The sequence below is a fragment of the Mastigoproctus giganteus genome, chromosome 3 (assembly GCF_048544385.1).
Source record: "Mastigoproctus giganteus isolate SK-2022 chromosome 3, ASM4854438v1, whole genome shotgun sequence".
Taxonomy (NCBI): Eukaryota; Metazoa; Arthropoda; class Arachnida; order Uropygi; family Thelyphonidae; genus Mastigoproctus; species Mastigoproctus giganteus.
Genome location: NC_143577.1, coordinates 22,783,253 through 22,804,025, shown reverse-complemented (window position 1 = coordinate 22,804,025; position 20,773 = coordinate 22,783,253). Strand labels below are relative to the sequence as shown.

At 34.6% G+C, this 20,773-nt stretch overlaps 1 protein-coding gene across 1 annotated transcript in view; it reads right to left on the bottom strand.

Moving 5' to 3' along the window:
* The window catches only part of LOC150087800 (voltage-dependent calcium channel type A subunit alpha-1-like), a 1,442,149-nt gene that overhangs the window by 751,392 nt on the left and 669,984 nt on the right, over positions 1-20,773 (bottom strand). Inside the window, exon 25 of the mRNA XM_090369204.1 lies at positions 10,915-11,025. Within this exon, the coding sequence (XP_090225330.1) occupies positions 10,915-11,025 (111 nt within the window). The remainder of the gene's footprint in view (positions 1-10,914; positions 11,026-20,773) is intronic.

Sequence of the window (20,773 nt, the reverse complement as noted above, 5' to 3'; positions counted from 1 at the left end):
AAAATAAAATAAATAAAATAATAATAATTTTCCAGATTTCTAGTAGTTCAATTTTAATGAAATTTTTTAAGGGTTAAAATGTCTTTCTAAAAGGCCTAAATAAAAAAATTCAAGAAAATCAATTTGCTGGGAGTCAAGTTATTACATGTGGACAGATGGGCAAAGAAATAAAAATTGCTGACTTTTACTGGTCTGATTTGAATAAGATATGGGATGGCTCTACATATCTTTTTAAAAAGGCCTAAATGTGAATTTTGTGAAAATCTATCACAGGAAGTCAAGTTGTTGATGGACAGACAGACATAACATGGTGAAGATAATAGGTATGTTTACACTGTTGAAAACATGTATAGTTAGCACACCTAGAAACATGTTAACTGTTTATCTGACAATAGATTAAACTACATCATTTGGAATGAATCAGAACAGTCTGGATGTCATCATTCTCCCCTGAAGTCTGAATTGGGAATAAATCACCCAGCTAGTCATTAGATACTTGAATCACTAACATATCTTGTTTCTTCAGTGACTTAATATCATTTAGAAATGCACCAGATTTTCGTTTTAGATCAGTAAACTGCTTATATCTGTTACACAGAAGAATGGATGTTGGGGGCACGTGTTCAGACTGTTTTGAAAGAGAGACCAGGAATTACAGAAGCCAATTCAGAAGAACAGTGGCCATGGAAGTATCTGTAGAAAAGGCATGCAGCAAAAACAGAACGTCTATGAGACAGAGAGTGGAGAGACTCTGTTAGAGATGAGTCATTAATTAACCTCATCTGAATGGAATCTAGAAGCCTGAGAGAGGTTTTGGGGGCACCACCCCAGATGTGGGAACAATATTCCATGGCAGGGCGGATTTGTGATTTATACAGAGTGAGCAGCTGTTTGGAAGAAAAGTAAAGGTGAGAGCGAAAGAGAAAACCAAGTTTTTTAGATGCAGAGGAAGCAATATTAGTAATGTGCTTGTGCCAAGAGAGATTAGAAGTCAGGGTAATCCCCAAAAGAGAGATATCATTTTACCTAGAAATCGGAGTGTCACCAAAGATAAGCATAGGAGCAAAAAAATCCTTTTGCGAGATATAAGACAAGACTGAGTTTTAGAAGGGTTGAAATCAACTAAGTTGTCTTTGCCCCACTGGAGAATTACCTGAAGATCAGCATTTAAGGAATTGGCAGCAGATTTTCAAGAACTTGGAGCTGATTGAGCAGGACAAGGTTTCTCAAAATGGAAAGTTGAATGCAATGTGCTATCATCGGCAAAACTATGGATAGGATTTCCAGTCAATGGAAGAAAGTCATTAATATACAAGAGGAAAAGAGTGGGGGAAAGAACGGAACCTTCGGGGACACCGGCATTAGTGGAGTAGTTAGAAGACATAGAGCCATCTACCATCATCCTCAGCAAGCGATCAGAGAGAAAACTGGATAACCAATTACAAAAAATAGTTGGAAAACCATAAAATGGAAGCTTGTTAAGAAGACCTTTATGCCAAACACGATCAAAAGCCTTTGAGATGTCAAGAGCAACTGCTTGTGTTTCATCAAACTTTTCCATTGAATTTGTCCATAAATGGGTAACATAAGCCAGAATATCACCAGTGAATCGACAATGACGGAATCCATACTGTTGATCATTGATCAGACAGAAGGTTTCTAGGTCGTTTAAGAGTTGGCAGTTAATTGATTTCTCCATTAGTTTAGAAAGAGTAGAAGTAATTGCAATGGGATGTTAACTGGATGGGAGGGATTTGTCACCCTTTTTAGGAACTGGCTGGGTATGAGCAAATTTCCAAGCAGAAGGAAAAATACTTTTGGAATAAGAAAGTGAAAAAAAGCAGCAAAGAACAAAAGTAAGTTTGAGAACAAGTGGAGAAATACCATCAGAACCTGGAGCTTTCTTAGCATCAAGATTCGTCAAAATCCTTCTGACATCCTTTTGACGGAAGACCACAGGAGGCATTGAATGGAGCGTGTTGGGAATAGTGGGAGGTGTTTTACCAATATTGTTGATATGTGAGTTGGAAGAAAAATGGGATGCTAGCAGGTCAGCTTTATCCTTGGCTTAAGTGACAACAGAACCATCTGGTTTTGACAGAAGTGGGAGCGGAGATGGGAAAAAGTTGCGGCCAATAGCTTTGGCAAGAGACCAGAATGCTCAGCTACCATTAGGGAAGAAGCAAGTTTTCTACTCTTAGCCTGTTCAAAATCTAGTTTGGACTGATTAATAATTGCTTTACAATCGTTGCGAGCTTTGGTGTAGGCAGAAAATGAAACTGAAGAATTGGAAACAAGCCAATTACAATATGTAACCTTCTTCTCTTGAAGAGTTTTAGCACATTTATTGGAAAACCAAGGTTTAGATAAAGGATGAGATGTTAAAGTGGAGTGTGGAATAAAGGATTCCATTCCTACAAGAATAATTTCACTGACACGATCTGAGCAAACGTTGACATCAGAAGTTTTGAAACAGTAATCCGACCAAAGAAAAGAAGAAAAGAAATGTCGAAGGTCATTCCATTTTGCATTCTGGTAATGCCAAACTATACGAGGTTGGGAATAACCATGAGATAGAGGCTTCATTAGAGAAGAGACAATCACAAAGTTGTGATCTGAGGTGCCTAAAGGACCATTCACTTTGAACGTGTACTTAGAAGGGTTGTTTGTGAGAAAAAGATCAAGCGTGTTGGCTGTATGGTTAGAATTATCTGGTATTCTTGTAGGTAAATGAACAATATGTGCAAGGTCATTAGTATTTGCAAAAGCCTCAGCATCTCGACCAGCTGGGTCGGTGTGACTAGAAAATGGAAGCCAGTTGGAGTTGTGTACACTAAAATCACCAAGGCAAATTACCTCACTATTAGGAAAGTTGGACTGGAGAAAGTCAAATTGCAAGAAGAGGAAGTCAAAGAGCTCCAAGTGGTTAGTGGAGTTGGAAGAACGGTAGAGACAACAGATGAATTTGACACAATGAGGTAGAGAGATTTTAAGCCAGAGAAGATTGAAAAGAGGAGATTCCAAATTACCAAGTCTCTGACAGGTAATATTGGAATGGACATATACAGAAGTACCACCTTTGAGGCAAAAGGAATCATACAGTGAATAGTTTGGGCAACTGAGATGAGCAGTAATTGAATCAACCGATAACTGAGATTCTGTCAGAAAAAGTACATCTGGTTTGGCAGTTTGCAAGTGGAAATAGACATCGTTGAGATTCAAATCGAGACCACGTATATTTTTGAAATGACCTAGGAAGTGTTTGGGAGGTTTAGATCTTTTTGCAGATAAGCTTACTCCATGACTTTGACAATTCATGATGTATTGAATAGTAAGAAAAAGTGGGGGAGACATGCTGTATGAAGTAATGAAATTTTTGGATATGGCGTACACATGGTAAGAATATACCCAGAATATATCCTTGACATAACGTGGCCTCGACAATGTCCCCCGGCATACACACTATTTGAACTCCCTCCAGTCACTATCTGGCAGAGTAGAGGTAGCAAGATTATATATACTAGCTGATCCGGAAGTCTCCTAAAGAGTTACCAATAGGTTGGGTCTGGTGTACTAACTAGTGGCCGGCCTGCAAATTTTTTTTCAAGGGTGCACCCATTTTAGAGCTGCACCCTTGAAATGTAAGGAAGATTGGATCTCACCATGATGTTCATCATAACCTCGGACTGGAGATGTGCAAATGTATCCCCAATTCACAAAGGGGGATCGAAGGGTGACACGAATAATTACAGACCGGTTAGTTTAACTTCTGTTCCGGGTAAAATAATGGAGTCGCTGGTTAAAGATGCATTGCAGGATCATCTAGACAAGACTGCAGCAATAATTCAGACACAGCATGGGTTTGTTAAGGGAAAGTCTTGTCTGACAAATTTGATAGGATATTATGATATGGTTACAAAGGAATTGGATGCAAAAAATAATTTTGATATCATATATTTGGATTTCAGGAAAGCTTTTGACACTGTTGCGCATGGAAGACTATTGTACAAATTGGAGCAGAATGGTATTAAGGGTAAGTTGCTACAATGGATAAAAGGATGGTTGAGTGGGAGAAGACAGAGGGTGGTAATCAATGGGTGCTGCTCTTCTTGGACTAATGTTATTAGTGGAGTCCCACAGGGTTCGGTGTTAGGTCCACTGTTGTTTTGTATATTTATCAATGATATTGATGAAGGTATATCAGGCTGAATGTCGAAGTTTGCAGATGATACAAAGGTTGGCAGGATTGTTAATGACAGTAATGGCAGTGTGCTACTGCAACAGGATGTAGATAATTTGGGCAGATGGGCTAAGAAGTGGCAACTGAAGTTTAACCTTGACAAATGCAAAGTACTGCATATGGGTAGAAGTAACCCCAGAGAAACGTACCAACTCTGTGGTACTACACTTAAGGTGGTAGAAAATGAAAAAGATCTGGGAGTAATTGTGCAGTCAGATATGAAGTTCTCTGAGCAATGTAGACAGGCTGCCAGGGCAGGTCATGGGGTTTTGTCAATGATATATAGGAATTTTGCTAGCAGGGAAAAGGAGGTGATTATCCCTCTGTATAAGGCAATGGTCAGGCCACGCCTTGAGTACTGCGTACAGGTCTGGAGGCCTCATTTTAGGAAGGATGTAGATTTACTTGAGCGTGTACAGAGAAGGGCAACAAGATTGGTGAGGGGAATGAAGGGATCCTCTTACCAAGAGAGGCTTAAGTTCTGCAAACTGCAGTGGCTGGAGACTAGGCACCTGCGCGGTGATCTCATTGAGGTATATAAGGCCTTGAATGGGTTGAGCACGCTGAATTCTGATGGGATCCTTCCACTTGTTCATATTACGAACCTAAGGGGGCATAAATTCAAATTAAGAAAAGACAGATGTAGAATAGATGTGTGGAAATTTGCCTTTAGCCAGCAGGTGGTTAATTGCTGGAACAAACTTCCATCTGTCGTTGTGGAAGTTGATAGGTTGAATAAATTTAAGAAGGAACTGGACAGGCATTTGGAGGGAATGATGTGATTTTTTTTTTGGCTGATGCTGCATAAGCTCATACATTTGCTTTCTTGCATCACATGCCACTACTACTACTATTACTACTACCTCAAAAGTCATCAGTTATACTGCATGATGGAAGAGATGGGGATGGGTTGACCGGAATTTAGCTCTGGAGACTAAACATGGGTTCCACCACTTCAAGCCTCCAATAAGCAAAGTGGTGGTATTGCACCGGTTGATGAGAGTCACTACCACCTGTTATTGCATGGTAACACAGAGGGTCAGCATTCCTTCATGTGGTGTGGGTGACACACCTAGAACATTATTACATTGGTTCACACCTGGGTGGTCACCCACAATGTGCTTGTGCACTGAGGTTATACCCAGGATTACTAACAGTTTCACCATCGTGAAGGTGCAAGCAGAGGATATGGCTGTCACAGACCATCCGGACTTCACCGAAATTGGTTCCACATGACTTGACTTGAATGTCACTCTAATATCAGTTCCATCAGCGTTTTAGACTCCCAGGTAGCAAGTACAGCTTGTCTGGCATATCTGAGAGAATGTCTGTGACAACTTCAAGGATCATTGTCAATGAACTGAAGTTACTATTATTAATAAAGAGGTGGATGAATGGGAGAAGACAGGGAGTGGTTATCAATGGACACTGCTCTTCATGGACTAATGTTATTAGTGGAGTCACCTAGGTTTCAGTGCAGAGCCCATTGTTGTTTTCTATATTTATTAATGGTATTGATGAAGGCATATCAGACAATGTATAAGTTTACAGATGACACAAAGGTTGGCAGAGTGGTTAATCACAGTAATTAGGCTATGCTACTGCAACAAAATCAAGCCAAATTAGGCAGATGGGTTGAGAAGTAGCAATTAAAGTTTAATATTGACAAATACAAGGTACTCCATACAAGTAGCATTAATTCTAGATTAATGTGTGACATTTCACTTAGGATATCGGAGAATGAAAAATACCTGGAGGTAACTGTGCAGTCAGATATGAATTTCTCTGAGTAGTGCATAGAGGCTGTCAGGACCACTCGGATATATCCGGGATAAGGAGGTGATTAGCCCATTGTATAAGGCACATCTTGAGTACTGCACAGAGGTCTGGACAAAGGACATGGATCTGGAGTTCTTTAGGAAGTGGATCTGCTGGAATGGGTGCAGAGAAGAGCCACCAGATTAGTGAGAGGGAGAAACTTGACATTCTTACAAGGAAATGCTTCAGTTTTGCCTGGAGACTATGCACCTGAAGGGATCTGATTTAGACTTTTAAGGTTTTGAAAGATTGATTAAGCTCAATGCCAGTGGAATCCTTCCTCTTGCTCAGACTGCACACATGAAGAGACAAACTCAAAATGAGAAAGAATGGTTGTAGAGTAGCTGTTCAGAAATTTGTCTTCTGCCAGTGGGTGGTTGCTTGCTGAAACAAATTTCTGTTTGGTGGGTAGTTTGAATAAATTCAAGGAAGAACTAGGAAAATTGTTAGAAAGGATAAACAGGTGATATGGCTTTTGGGAAGTATCGTGATATGGGAAGTGCTGCTGAAGTTTATTGAATCATGAGATAAAAAAACGGAAAAAACAGAAAAAGACATTTTGAGTTATTAATAATTGCACAGCATCATTCCGACATTAACTGCTCTTTCAGTTAAATTCTTGTAGCAAAACATCACATCAAAACTTCATCCCTTAAATCAAGGAATTATTTAGAATTAAGAAAAAGAAAACTCAAGCAGAGGATTCAAAGCATGGTACGGTACACTGTTAGTGAAAATACTATTGTAAATTGTGTTTTCAGTAACAGAAAACAATAGTAAATTATTTTAAGTTAACTGAATTTCCAATAAAAAGTTCTGTTACAGAGTTCCGAATCTGGAAATTCAGGAGGATGTAAATGTTCTAGATGATAGCTGTCATTTCTACTTTGGGTGTAATTGAAGCAGTTTGATTAACTATTCGATATATTGATAGTGATATTGAAATGAGCGGATTATTTAAATGATACAGAGATAGTTTTCTAGATATAAACACAAGTAGAACGGGAGGCTGAAACAGATAATGTGATGACAATGTCAAAGACTGAATTGGGTGTCTATTTGCCAGAAAGCTCAGAAAGAAACAGATATAGTCCTGGATTTATTGAGGGGTCTTCCAAATGCAACATAATGTAATTTCTTTGCATTGTGCAATAAATCACATTGAGGACATTGTGGAATGGAAATCATTGAAGAAATTGCACCAGACTCTTCTCACTGAATATTTTCAACAAAGTGTATGTATGTATGTATGTATGATGTATAAATTTTCATTTACGTTTTTATTACAGCATAATACAATTTTGTAGCTATAAAAGTAATTTTTTAAAAACTTTAGTTAAACTTTCTGAGTGCCAAAATAATGTATCAATAAGGCCCATTGTATTTTTATAGTTTTCCTAATACAGTAACTTATTTTTGACAGAAAAGTAGTAAAATTCAATAAGGCAAATTATTGAAAACTCAAAGTGTTTTTTCTCTCCCTTCTTCAACTTCATTATTTCAGTATCTACTGTGCTAATAACATATAAGTACTGTGAATGCCTTCAACATGTATAACACAATTAAGATTGATATAAACCAAGTGATTAGTCTTCCATATTTTAGAATTTCTAAGTAAGACTTTTTCCTTTCAGAGTAAACTACTTAATATGTGTGCCATGAGTGAATATGCAAGAATTAAAATTGCACTTGTTATACACTACACTACACTGCAATTAACTTAGAAGGATCTGTATAATTGCAACATAGTATTTTTTATTTTATTTTATTTTTTTATGTAAACCCCAAACACAAGAGGTGTTAGAACCTATAGTACTTAGTACCGTGCTTGGGTTGGAGGTTGAGAAGACGAAAGAAGGTATTTGTTGACATTGGACTTGAACTTCTGTGCACTGTAACCTTCAGGAAAAATGTATAAAGGAAGGTTATTCCAGAAAACAGCAGTATAGGGTATATGATACTTTATTTAACAAAAAAATTTTACTTATCCCATTTCTGTTGTTTCAAGTTTTACTTCTGTCACATATTTTTCACTCTCACAAGCATAAGCAATCCCATCTTTCAAATTTACCATTGCTGTCTTCTTTAGTCACTGATTGTACTTAGTCACAGTTAAGTGGACTTACTGTTCTCTGGGTGTGGATTAAATGGGATTGATCTATGGCCCAGTTAATCATGCTTTATCTCATGTGGAGGCTTTACGATTCTTCTAAATTTATGAAATACCACAAGAAGACCAACCATGGAAAAAGTTTTTTTTTTTTTTTCCTTTTCAAAAAAGAATATGTGTGAGTATTAAATTTTACGTCAGATCTTCCCATGCAGTAGTATAATTTTATAAACATGAAAATTGTATTTAAATAAATTTAAATTCTTGTCGTATTTGCAAGTTTTTTTATTTTGCAGATTATTTAGGAAAATTATCACCCAATCATCCTGGACAATGAGGAGTCTATTGTATTATATTATATAATTAAGTTTAGATACATCTAAAGCAACTGCAGATTTGTTTCATCTAAATTGCAAAATTATGCTAATAAATCTTAACATGAAAAGAAGGATCTCTGAATAAAATAAGAAAACTATAGCCAATATTGCACAAAATACAAAAAAAGCAAAGTATTCAGTTTTATGGTTGAAGGGAGCTATGGCTGTGCATATAGTTGGGTCCCACATAACAAGATTACAAAAAAAGATACAGAAACGTACATTGGTATTCTAGTTAACTAGGGGAATGCTTATAATCCTTTTAAAATTTATCTGGATTGGACATCACATGCACACAGAGTTAGGGATCTATTTGTACCTACACAGTGCTTCCACTGCATGGCTTTTGGCCATGTGGCAAGACATTGCAGAGGCAATCGATTCTGTGGACACTGTTCTTGGAGGGGGGGGGGCACTCTTATAGAGACTGTCCAGATCTGAATAGTGATTCAAAATGCTGGAGGCGCAGGGTCCCCTCTGACCATGATGCTACTGATAAGAAATGCCCAGAATTCAATAGAGCACTGGATTTACAAAAACAAAGAATGGACAATGGCTGATGCTGCAGCATAGTTGGGGCATGATGTGGTGTCTGGTGCAGACCAAATGATGGGATTTGAATTGGATTTTGATGTGGTAGCTCTCCAAGTTGTGCCCATGATGTTAGAGTCATCTCTGTTAGTCTATGCAGCACTTGAAGCATTATAAGTTGTTGCTCTGTGCGGTGTTTTAGTCAACTTGTGCTCAATTTATGATGTTTTGTGCATGTTATGTGCACATGATATCAGTGGCAGTTTGAAGATAACCACTGCAAGTGCACAACTTGCCTGTGAATTTGAGAATTGTGCATGTTTGATACCAGTGGCAGATTGGAGACACTGTTATAAGTGTACAACTTGACTGTAAACTTAAGAACTAATACCGGTTAGTATAGTTAACTGCCTGTATGGGCTGGGGTGTAGTCTACTAGATGTAGATTATATTGTTAAGTGTGGTGATATCAGATAGTAGTGACCTACCTCCTTGTAGTGGGGATAGTAACTCATGGGAGGGGACATGAGTGCCCAACCTCACCATGAGGCTAAATGGTCAAAATCAAATCTCTTATTAGTTTTATTTACATTTGTGTTGACCCAAAGTTAGAGTCTCTATGTTGTTGTATATTAACCAACTAGATGAAGGTTAAGATTTTATACACAGATGAGACAAAGTTGCATATAGGTGGGCGACTAATGATGGCTCACTCAAATATAAATGTAAACATAATCCTTTTAAATATTCTTGCCAAACATTGAATTCCAAGGCAAAAGTTAAACTAAATTACAATTTTAAAGTCGCAAATTTTTAACCAGAATAATGGGTATTTAATTTTCTAATATTTTTATAGAAATAAAACTGAGCAGATTAAGAGAATAGAAATGCAATATGATTTTTGCAGTGCTGAGAGAGATAGAGAACAAAGATTCTTCACATTCTGAAAATATCATATTTAGGTTGTTCTCAATCAATAAAAAAAATCTTTGTAAATTTTATTTATAATTAAATTCATAAAGAATGCAATATTCAATGATTACCTTATGACTAAACCTATTTTTACTTAAATTCTGAGAATTAGCGGCAGAATTTATTGTTTCATGATTTATCTTCTAGAAGAAAAAACTAACACACTCATTGGCCCCCACCCCTTTTTTTCTTTCTGAAATAGAAGGGATTCTGTTGCATATTCTTAAGTCAATTAAGTTGATACTGGAATATATAAAAAATTATATTTATATATATATATATATATATTCCAATTTATAAAATTTTCGATTTAATTGAAATTTTATATTTAAATTTATTTAATTAAAGTATATATATTACTTATTGCAAATGTGTAAAAGTATATTATTTCTATTAGTAAATGAAAGGTAGCAATTTTTTACCAATTGTTCTATATGTTTGGTAATTTTGATTTTTCAATTCAAATAAATTAAATTTTTACAAAAACTGACACATACACACGCATACACAGATTTATAATTGATTAATGTCACACTGCAAACACATTAACCTATTCCAGAAATCTTTTCACAAGTATGACCGAAAGAGTCATTTCTTTATATAAATAAAACATAAATATGTATTACAATATATAGTATTTTTAAAAAGAAATCATAAGTTGTAGGTAAGCTTTAAGATATATACATATATATATGTGTAGATACAAATTAAAATACAAAATTAGGTAAATAAAAATTGAAAATCAGAGTACCAAAGCCTCATTTTATAAAGTTTAAGCAGTAGTTATTGCAAGGAAAAATAAATTTTGGAGGAGGCTTATCTCTATCTAACATTTAAAAGGAAGGAGGTATAGGAAATCTCCAAACCTTGCATCCATAAGCCACGAGCTTCAGAATACATTCTAGCAGGAAGAGAGTGGTGAATGCCTCATTCATGTAGCTTAAAATGTCTAGGTACAAATCATTTGCGTTGTGGTACTAGAGCGGCAGGAGGGACAGGGAAGAAAAGACACAAAATAAGAAAACAGGCCAGCAGGAGAACAAAACTTGTTAAATTGTCTGGGTTGGGAAAAGGCGTAAAACTGCAGACACATAAAACCAAGCAACTTGTATTTGCCATCGTTTTCTTTATTAATTTATTATATAGTTTATATTACTGTTACCAGAAATAATTAAGGTACTGGCAGCCGTATCTGACCATTGATCTTCTAGGTGATCTGAATTATAAACAATGATATTAGCGGCACCAAAATATTTTAGACCTGATGTTATATTAATTAGTGAAACGATGGCGTTGTTTTGCAAAATTAGTTTATTTAACTTTAAGGTATGATATTATAAGCTTTATATTATAAAAACTTTATTATAACTATGTTTTTCTGCAAGAAGCAAACTGTAAATACTATAAGTGATTTCATGCAGCTCATTCGACAAATTCATATGACAAGCTAACATAATTCATGCCCTAAAATTCATCTTTAGAAGTTTTTATCTAAAACTTCAAAGCAGTCCAATCGAACAAGAATGATTTATTAAAATCTCGCCGCTAGTGCTCGGCTTTATTGTGGGCAGAGATGCAGGCAGGCGGAAAGTCATGCAATGAGATGCAGGCAGACTGAGGACAAAAATCAAACAACAAAAAACACAGCAGGAAGGTTGGCAATTAATAATGCAAAATATCATGACTAACCCTGCTTCTTGTTCACATAGCATGATAGTTTTTTCTCACACATTTATATGATTGATAGTTTTCTAAAGGCAAGTCTTAGTAAGCTCTCAGATGTATGGTGCAAGTCAATGGCAGGCTTGTGTATCAGCCTGTAGTGAGGCATATCCCAGCACAGGAAGAGAGCGCGTTTCCATGGTACACTAAGAGGCAGAAGAGGGAAAAAAAAAAAGAGAGAAAGAAAAACAGACCATGACAACTCTATGCGTCATGATGCTGCTACACAAGACGTCAGCAGTACAACAAAATGTTGTTTATCATTCCTCTCTCTTACGCAAGTCACATGCAGCAAAGTTGCGCCCTGCTCAGCCAAGGTTCGGGAGGGGTATGATTGGAGGGGCTGGATTTTAGACCTAAAGTGGCATTAAAATATGCCTGATGATTTGTTTTTAAGCATAAAGTTAAGACTTTACAGTTTTAATAGATAGACATAATTGTCAAAATAATAGTATTATTTATGCTCCGATCATTTTAAAAATTATTCACAGCCCACTCCAACTCATAAAGAAATGCTAGAAGAACAATCATAAGGTTTTACCGTTAATATTCTCTTTAACCCCTTGAATGCTTCTGATGCTTAAAATGGTGATGACACAAACAAAAAAAAGTTTTCACTAAAAAGCTTGTCAGGATTCATTTCTTCTCTCATTTATTTATTTTTTTATTATTTTATTCTTATTTTTATAGTAGTCAGATATATAATCGGTCTCAAACGCTCTCATCTAAGTAAACAACAAATATGTATATTCAGTCTATTCAAAGGGTTAAAGAATAAACCGAACTCTCCCCATCCTTACCCTGACTCCAAACGCAGCCAACTTGAGCGTACATTCAAGGGCAAAGAGTGCAGTGAAGGACATATTCAAGTAGTGCAGGGTATTCTTGTAGACTTTGCTTTGGCCGTCATACTAGAGCAAGACAAAGACAAAAACTTGAAATACAGACAAAGGACAGCAACGCAGACATACACATATGATACAAAAAAAAAAATAAATAAATAATAAAAGAAAAAAACAGCACCACAAACAGAAGAAAGAAACAGATTAATATTTAAAGTTTGGAGACATAGGGTATTAACAAAGATGATAAGTTCTGTTCAGCAAACATTCTAAAAACATGACATTCATATACAAGAAAAAAAGAGAAAAAGAAAATAAAGAAACACACTTTGTTCTGGGAATATTTAAAAAAATAAGTACATAATTAAGGAAAAATATTCATTATTATTTTATTTATTTATTTATTTTTAAGTATTCTCATACACCTGACTCTGTGCTTTGAAATACTAGCAAAGAGAGAGTCTAAGGAAATGAAAACAGTTCATGAATCTGAAAAAGGTTTGTTACTGAATTATGTGTCACATTAAGCCATTTAAAAACTGTTTTTCATTACACGAACAAGTTTAAATTTTGTAACCTACTCTTTACTACCAACAGTGAGCTATAACAAGTCAGTCAAACAATAAACAGCACAATACAAACTTGCAACTCACTCATGGAATGTAAAGTTTTATTTCCTTCTAAGGAAATTAAAATAAGAGAATACTTTTCAAACACTTACAGTGGGAAAAATGAAGAATGGAAATTAAATAAGAAAGGAAGGAAGAATAGGATTAAAATTATTGAGGATTTTGAATATAAAATTTGTTGCTCATGCACACATACATACATACACGCAATCACAATGATAGAGTTTCACAAATTCATGTATGCATATGTGTAATATACAGACATATACATATATAAATATACCGTCATACATTTTTTTTCCTTACCAGTATATGCTTTTAAAAATATATTGAATGAATGAAGGTAACAGTACCCTACAGAAAACAACTTTAAAGCTGCTATTTCATGCTTATTTAAGTATTAGTTATTAGTAGCAATAATTTGTTGCAGAGAGAGAGAAAGAGAGAATGTTAACAATAAATATATCTCCAGTAACTTATAATTGGAAGGTATACAACTAAAATGAGCTTTGCAAAACATGCTTTAGCAGAAATGTATTAGTACAATTATACTATACTAGAGGTTAATTATTGAAAAGAACAGCTCCACTTTTTCTTTTAGCAGTAATGTTTCTATTTAAAGTGTTTAACTAAATTATTTTTTAAATGCATCAGGAATGAAGTAAAAGTAAGGGCATTACTTTGTAATGATTTATGACACAATTATTCTGATAAGTATCATTTTCTGTTATGTTGCAACTTATTTTTCAGGGAATTATAAATTTCCCAAAACAATAAGACTTTTTTAAAAGGTATAGATCTGAAATTTTAATTAGAAAGTGTGCATGATTAATCTAGCTATTTTTTATTTAATAAATTTTAAATGAAAGGTTCATATATATATGAGCTTTTATATATACACACATACACATATATATATATATATCCACACATATTGTATTTCAATGCACTTGAAATAGGTTAACAGAAAATATATAATTTTAATGATTGATAGTATAATGATGAAAATAGCATTATTGCTACAAATATTAGAATTTTATATTTATAATTATTATATTATAACTTTATATTATTATGAAGATCAAAATTTTAATGTAATTAGCACAAGCAGAAAAATTCTAAAAATAAGTGCAGCTGGTTAATAAAAATTTAACAGCATGAATTTTGAAATGTTTAACACTATGAGCCTTCTTTATAAAATTTTCAAAATGAAATTTCCAATTAATAATAACACAAGCAGTACATTTATATATTTTGTTTCTCATATCATTTTTTGTTTCAACATCAAAATGTCATTAATGTTGCAGGCTAAGTACCTTTAAGTGATTGGAATTACATTTACACAAACTATACATAAAAAATTCTAATAATTTTAAAGCAAATAAATTAAAGTACTTATTTGGGTATGCATTATGAGATTATCAAGTTTCGAGAGATGTTCTAACCAATTTTATTTTCCAAGAGATTATTTTTTCAACATATCACTAAAATCAACATCTTATTCAGAGGGAAATCTATGATAAATAATTAGCATTCATTTTATGATTTATGAACACATAAAACCAAATTTAATATTAAGCTTTGCTTTAATTTGCTTGTTATTATTATTATTATTACAGTACAGCTACATTAAGCCCAAGAGTAAACTGAGAGCCATTGAGAACTGGAGTGGAGTAAGTCAAATTTACACTCTTCCAAAATCAAGAGCATTCATTACACTCTTTTACGTGTAATGAACTCTCTTAGTAACTGTAACTGTTATAGTAAAAAATTAAATATTATAGAAGATTTCTAAAATTAAAAAAAGTATGTTTTTCGAATGGCAAAAATGACTTACACGACTATCGTATTTAAGGTTAATAAAAAAAGAATGATGAAAATATGATAGTCGTGTAAGTCATTTTTGCCATTCAGAAAAACATACTTTTTTAAATTTTAGTAGTCTTCTATAATATTTAATTTCTATCATATACACTGCTATCATATTTAAGGTTAATAAAAAAGAATGATGAAAATATAGCACTTTATCTTAATTTTTACACGAAATAAGAAAATTAAAAATACTGAAATCTTAATAGTGAAAACTATTTTTGAATAAATTAGAAAAGAAAACACAGCATAACTAAATTCTGACTGATGACTTTTAAACCTATTCTTCTTCATTCTATAAGTCAAAACCCCCTTATTTCTGTTTCCTTAGCGGGCATGGCATACAGGAGGAATAAGTCTGGCAAGATTTCTATCATATTCTCTTTTGGTAACATACATTACTCTGATTCTCACTGTCTCAATTGTTGGAATAAACTTCCACTTAATCTTGTGCAATGAATTTTAAACTGAATAATTTTTTTGAATAAATTTAAAGAAAATTTGGACAAATAATTGAAAAGAATGGGAAAATGAAGTTGGTTTCTTTTTTTTTTCTTTTTTTTGCTGTCATTGTATAAGCTGTGTTTCCTTGCATGATTTTGGTTAACGTTATAACTAAAATATAATTTTTAGGTTTGGTAAATAATGTAATAACAGGTGCTTAAAATTAAACAAATACATAGTTATTTTCAACAAATTTATTATCAATCAAATATTATATTGCACTTATATATATTTTACAGAACAAAATATTTATTTTAAAGATGAAACAAACACTACAATAAAAAAATACATAAAATAAAATTATATTGCTTAAATTCTATCTTTTTAACACTATTCTTGGAAAAATATGAGAGTTTTGTTTGACATAATGATTTATATCTTTTTGTTGGAATTCTTATTTTGTTTTGGTTTAAATCTAAAAGTTCAGCAGGTGTTGTATCTTCTTGTTGTTCCAAATATTTTATTAAGTGATCAGCTGCTTCAAACAACTTCCATATTTCGGTTAAAACAGGGAGAAGACAGAGTGGTAATCAATGGACACTGTTCTTTGTGGACTAATATTATTAGTGGTGTCCCCAAGGGTTCGGTTTTGGGCTCATTGTTGTTTTGTATATTTATCAATGATTTTGATAAAGATATATTAAGCTTAATGTCAAAGTTTGCAGATGATACAAGGGTTAGCAGGATCGTTAATAACAATAATGACAGTATGCTGCTGCAACAGGATCTGGAAAAGTTGGGCAGAGAAGTGGCAACTGAAGTTTAACATTAATTAATGCAAATTACTGCATATAGGTAGCAGTAACCCCAGAGAAATGTACCAACTGGGTGGTGTTACATTCAGGGAAGTGGAGAATGAAAGAGACCAGGGGGTAATTGTGCAGTTAGATATGATGTTTTCTGAGCAGTGCAAACAGGCTGCCAGAGTAGGTCATGGGGTCTTGTCAATGATATACAAGAATTTTGCTAGCAGGGATAAGGAGGTGGTTGTTGTTATTTGGTTTTTAGGAGCATTAGCAACTAAGGCCATATTGCTCCAGGAATATGCGGTGGTCATTCCCTGACCTTTCCGCATCCTCCGTATTTGGTGGTGACGGGCTCAAACCCCGGTCTAATCAAGAAGCATGTGTTACGCACTGCTGCTCCTTCCCACCTGGCTACGGAGGTGCCGATAAGGAGGTGATTATCCCCTTGTATAAGGAAATGGTTAGGCCATACCTTCAGTACTGTATACAGGTCTGGAAGCCTCATTTTAGGAAGGATGAAGAGTTGCTAGAATAGTACAGAGAATGGCAATAAGACTGATGAGGGGGAACAAAGGGGTGCTCTTACAAAGAAAAGCTTAAGTTCTGCGAATTGCAGCATCTGGAGACTAGGAAGCTGTGAGGTGATCTAATTGAGGTGTATAAGGACTTAATGGATTGAGCAGGCTCAATGCTGATGGGATTCTTCCTCATGCTCAGATTACAAACCTTAGGGGGCATAAACTGAAATTGAGGAAAGACAGTTGTCGAATAGATGTGCGGAAAGATTTGCTTTTAACCAGCAAAAGTTGATAGCTCAAATAAATTCAAGGAAGAAGTGGGCAAACTTTTGGAGTGGATTGGATGGGTGAAATTGGGAAAGTTTTTTTTTTGGCTGATGCTGTATAAGCTTGCTTTCTTGCATTATATGCCTCTACTAATGTTAATGCTAATACTAATATGAGTTACGTCGGAGGAGCCAGCAAGAATACAGAGTTCTTTTTAATTTAATTCTTCATCAGTGATTTCTTGATTTTTATCATTTGTGAGTCAATCTTTCATGTCAGATTCATCTACACCTTATAAAGTTTCTTTTTTCTGAAATATACTTAAAAATTAGCTTTATGTAGTGTGATCAGCTGCTGACTCAGAGTCTGATAGTTTTTAACAGTTCTGACAAAGTGGCCACAATTTTTCAAGATTTCAAAAATGTGATGGAGGCGTATTTGGTTCTTCCATGATCTGCTAGCCAGAAAATGATGTCTTTGACATTTAATATCACCTACACGGAGATTTAAGGGTATAGTGGAGAATTATCAATTATAAGAAGAATTTGGGGAGAGGAGAATTTATTTATTTAGTTTTTTTTTTCTAAACTAATCCTAAACTGATAACCAAATTGTTCACTTTAGGAATCCATCCAAGCACTTTTTTTTTATGATATTACTAAAATTTTTGGGGCGCCTCCATACCCAGGTGGGAAGAAGCAGCAGTGCGTAGCACACGCTTCTTGATTAGACCGGGGTTCGAGCCCGTCACCACCAAATGCGGAGGTGCGGAAAGGTCATGGAATGACCATCACATATTCCCGGAGCAATATTGCCTTAGTTGCTAATGCTCCTAAAAACCAAGTAACAATAACAACAACAACTAAAATTTTTGAATCTCTTGACTTTGCAAATTTTCCAAGAACATTAATGGGAGCTTAAATGTTCCTACTTCTGTTTAGCTGTCAAGGTTTTATTTGGCACCTTTTATAACACAGACTAGTTTTGTTGCAATTATGAGTAGAGGAATTGTGTGCTTTAACAATTTTTAAAAATTCTTCTGCGAATTCTAGAATGGTAGGAGCATTCCTCAGAAGTTGTTCCCTGGTAATCTTAATTTTTGAATGTCATGCCTCTTCTTTCATCTATCTGACAGCCCTCACTAACAGAAAATACTTTGTCACCATCTAAATCCTGGTTGAATTTCAAAGCTTTGGCATTTAAAATTGGTCCAGATATGGGGATCGTCTTTTCTTCTTTAAAACAGAAATCAAAACAAAAGGCTTCATCCAATTTTTTACTTTCTGAAAATTGCATTTTGGATTGTGAAGTTGAGACTTTTGCTCGGAGCAGCACACGAATCCTCAATTTGGAATAGTTGCACACCCAATCTCCCAGTGTTATCAGCCAACCCCTAAATCTAATAAAATTTTGGTCAACCGTTTACCTTTATCAAATCTCTTCAGCACTTCTAACTTCATTTTCAAAGGTACAGATTACCTTTTCCTTCATGTGCCATTGTGAAGTTTGTTTTTTATCAAAGGAAAACTAAATGAGCACATTGTGTTTTATTTTTTCAAAAAAGAAGTGAAAGAACTGAAAATTCAGGGTTGAAAAAGTAAGAGAGTCATATTATTAGTATTATATTTTATCTAGTTTTACTATCATTTATCTTATTATACTGTTTAAAAAGGTCATTCTATTATAAAAAATTTATACATAAATTATTTGCTACTAATATGATGCCATAAAATAATATAACTAAGTAAAATTTTTATAATTATATAAAGTTTTATTTATAACTATTCTCCTTTATACTGATAATGATTTCAACATCATCTTGTATGATTTTTTATGAATGAATGAAAATCTATCTATCTATCTATTATTATTGTTGTTACTATATTATTTTGCCCTAATGGGGGGATGGGAGGTGCCACCCCATGACGGGTACCGGTACCAAGTGCCCAGGGTGGTTGTTATGTCTGCCGTTACTGTTGCAACTTTCTGGAATTTCTTATAGGTGTTCTCTGGGAGACCTATTGCTGCTAGGCTGTTATGTAGGACCTTTGGCACAATACTGGTGGTTGACATGATCAGAATAGTCATTATTGTTGCATATGCCACATCTCTTTGACCTTCTATTTTAGGTCCATGTATTTCCTGATCTTTTTCTCCTGGGTTTTCTAGAGGTTGCCAGTGTTGGGCACCACTATGTTGATCAGATAGGTAGCCTTTTCCTTCTTGTCAACAAGAGTTATGTCTTGTCTGTTGCACAGGATTTTTTGTCTGTTATTATGGGGCGTCCCAGTATAGCTTGTGGGTTGGGGCCTCTAGTATGGCCTGGGGGTTCGTACTTGTAATATGGCACACTTTCTTTGATCAACTGGTATTTCTTCGCTAGCTTCTGATGTGTTATCCTGGCTATCTGGCTATGCCTATGAGGGTACTCCATCTGGGTGATCACCCTGCATCTTGCAGTGATGTGTTGGATCATTTCTGAGGCCGGGTGGCAACATTGACATGTGTCATCTGTCCCTCCAAGCTCCTTGGTGATGTATTTTCTATTGTTCCTGGTGTTAATTACTTGGTTTTGCATGGTGAGCATGAATCCTTCAGTCTTAGGGTAAAAAGCATCTCACTTGTGAGCCATGCATTGGAAGTCATTTTATCTATGTGGTCTTGATACATTGAAGGAGCTCAGAAATTCAGAAATGACATCAGCACTATTATCAAGAAGGCTGATAACAGCTCTACATAGTAATGATGGACACCACTGCATACAATCAAAAAATCTACTGGTTTGAAAAGTATATGTCACAGGAAACATTTTAAATTCTGGGGAAATCAAATCATAACTTATTCCTAATCAATCTTTAACACGCTGTTAAAACTTTATAGGCATAATATTCATCTAGGAAACAAAGACAGTACAATATACCTGTTGAAAATAGTTTATTCTGCAATACCTTTATAGGATAAGCACAGCATTTAACTTTTTCTGAACCTTGGCCAGTCTCCACTTGCTAGTCACATACAGTTAAATGTTTAACTGTGTTTTAAGACCTTTTCCAGTTCCTGGTTGCTAGTTACATAAACAAATATTATATAGATATATTGTGGTCCTGCAATGTGTCTTCCAGTCTTCCTTCATTTCTGGGCTGGTAGAAAACAGACAAACTGTCACAGCAAGCATTTTAAGTTTTACACACTTGCTCGTTTAACTTCTGGAATTACGTTCATATTTTTGTTTTGGTCTGTCACTTATATTCAAGATCATACAGTTTTAGCTAACTGAAAATGATATCTTAACAAGTGGCATTAATTTTGGTCTGTTGAATTGAAGAGTAATGCTCTTAGTTACCATAACAAGATTGACCAACTTTAGCCAACCAGCACTCTTTTTACTAAAACTTGCAACTAATCCTGAAATTAAACCCTGGTATAATGAGCAATACATTTTTAATTTTTTTAATAAGTTTATCCAACTACTATCAATAAATTTGCCACTGTTCCATCTCTAAATTTATTTCCCTTTTTGTAGGATCTTGTTCATTAGTGAGTAGTTTGAAATTATGAATCACCTCATACATAAGCTGAGTAATTTCTGACCAGCCATAGATACATAGATTTCTGACATAGCATTTCT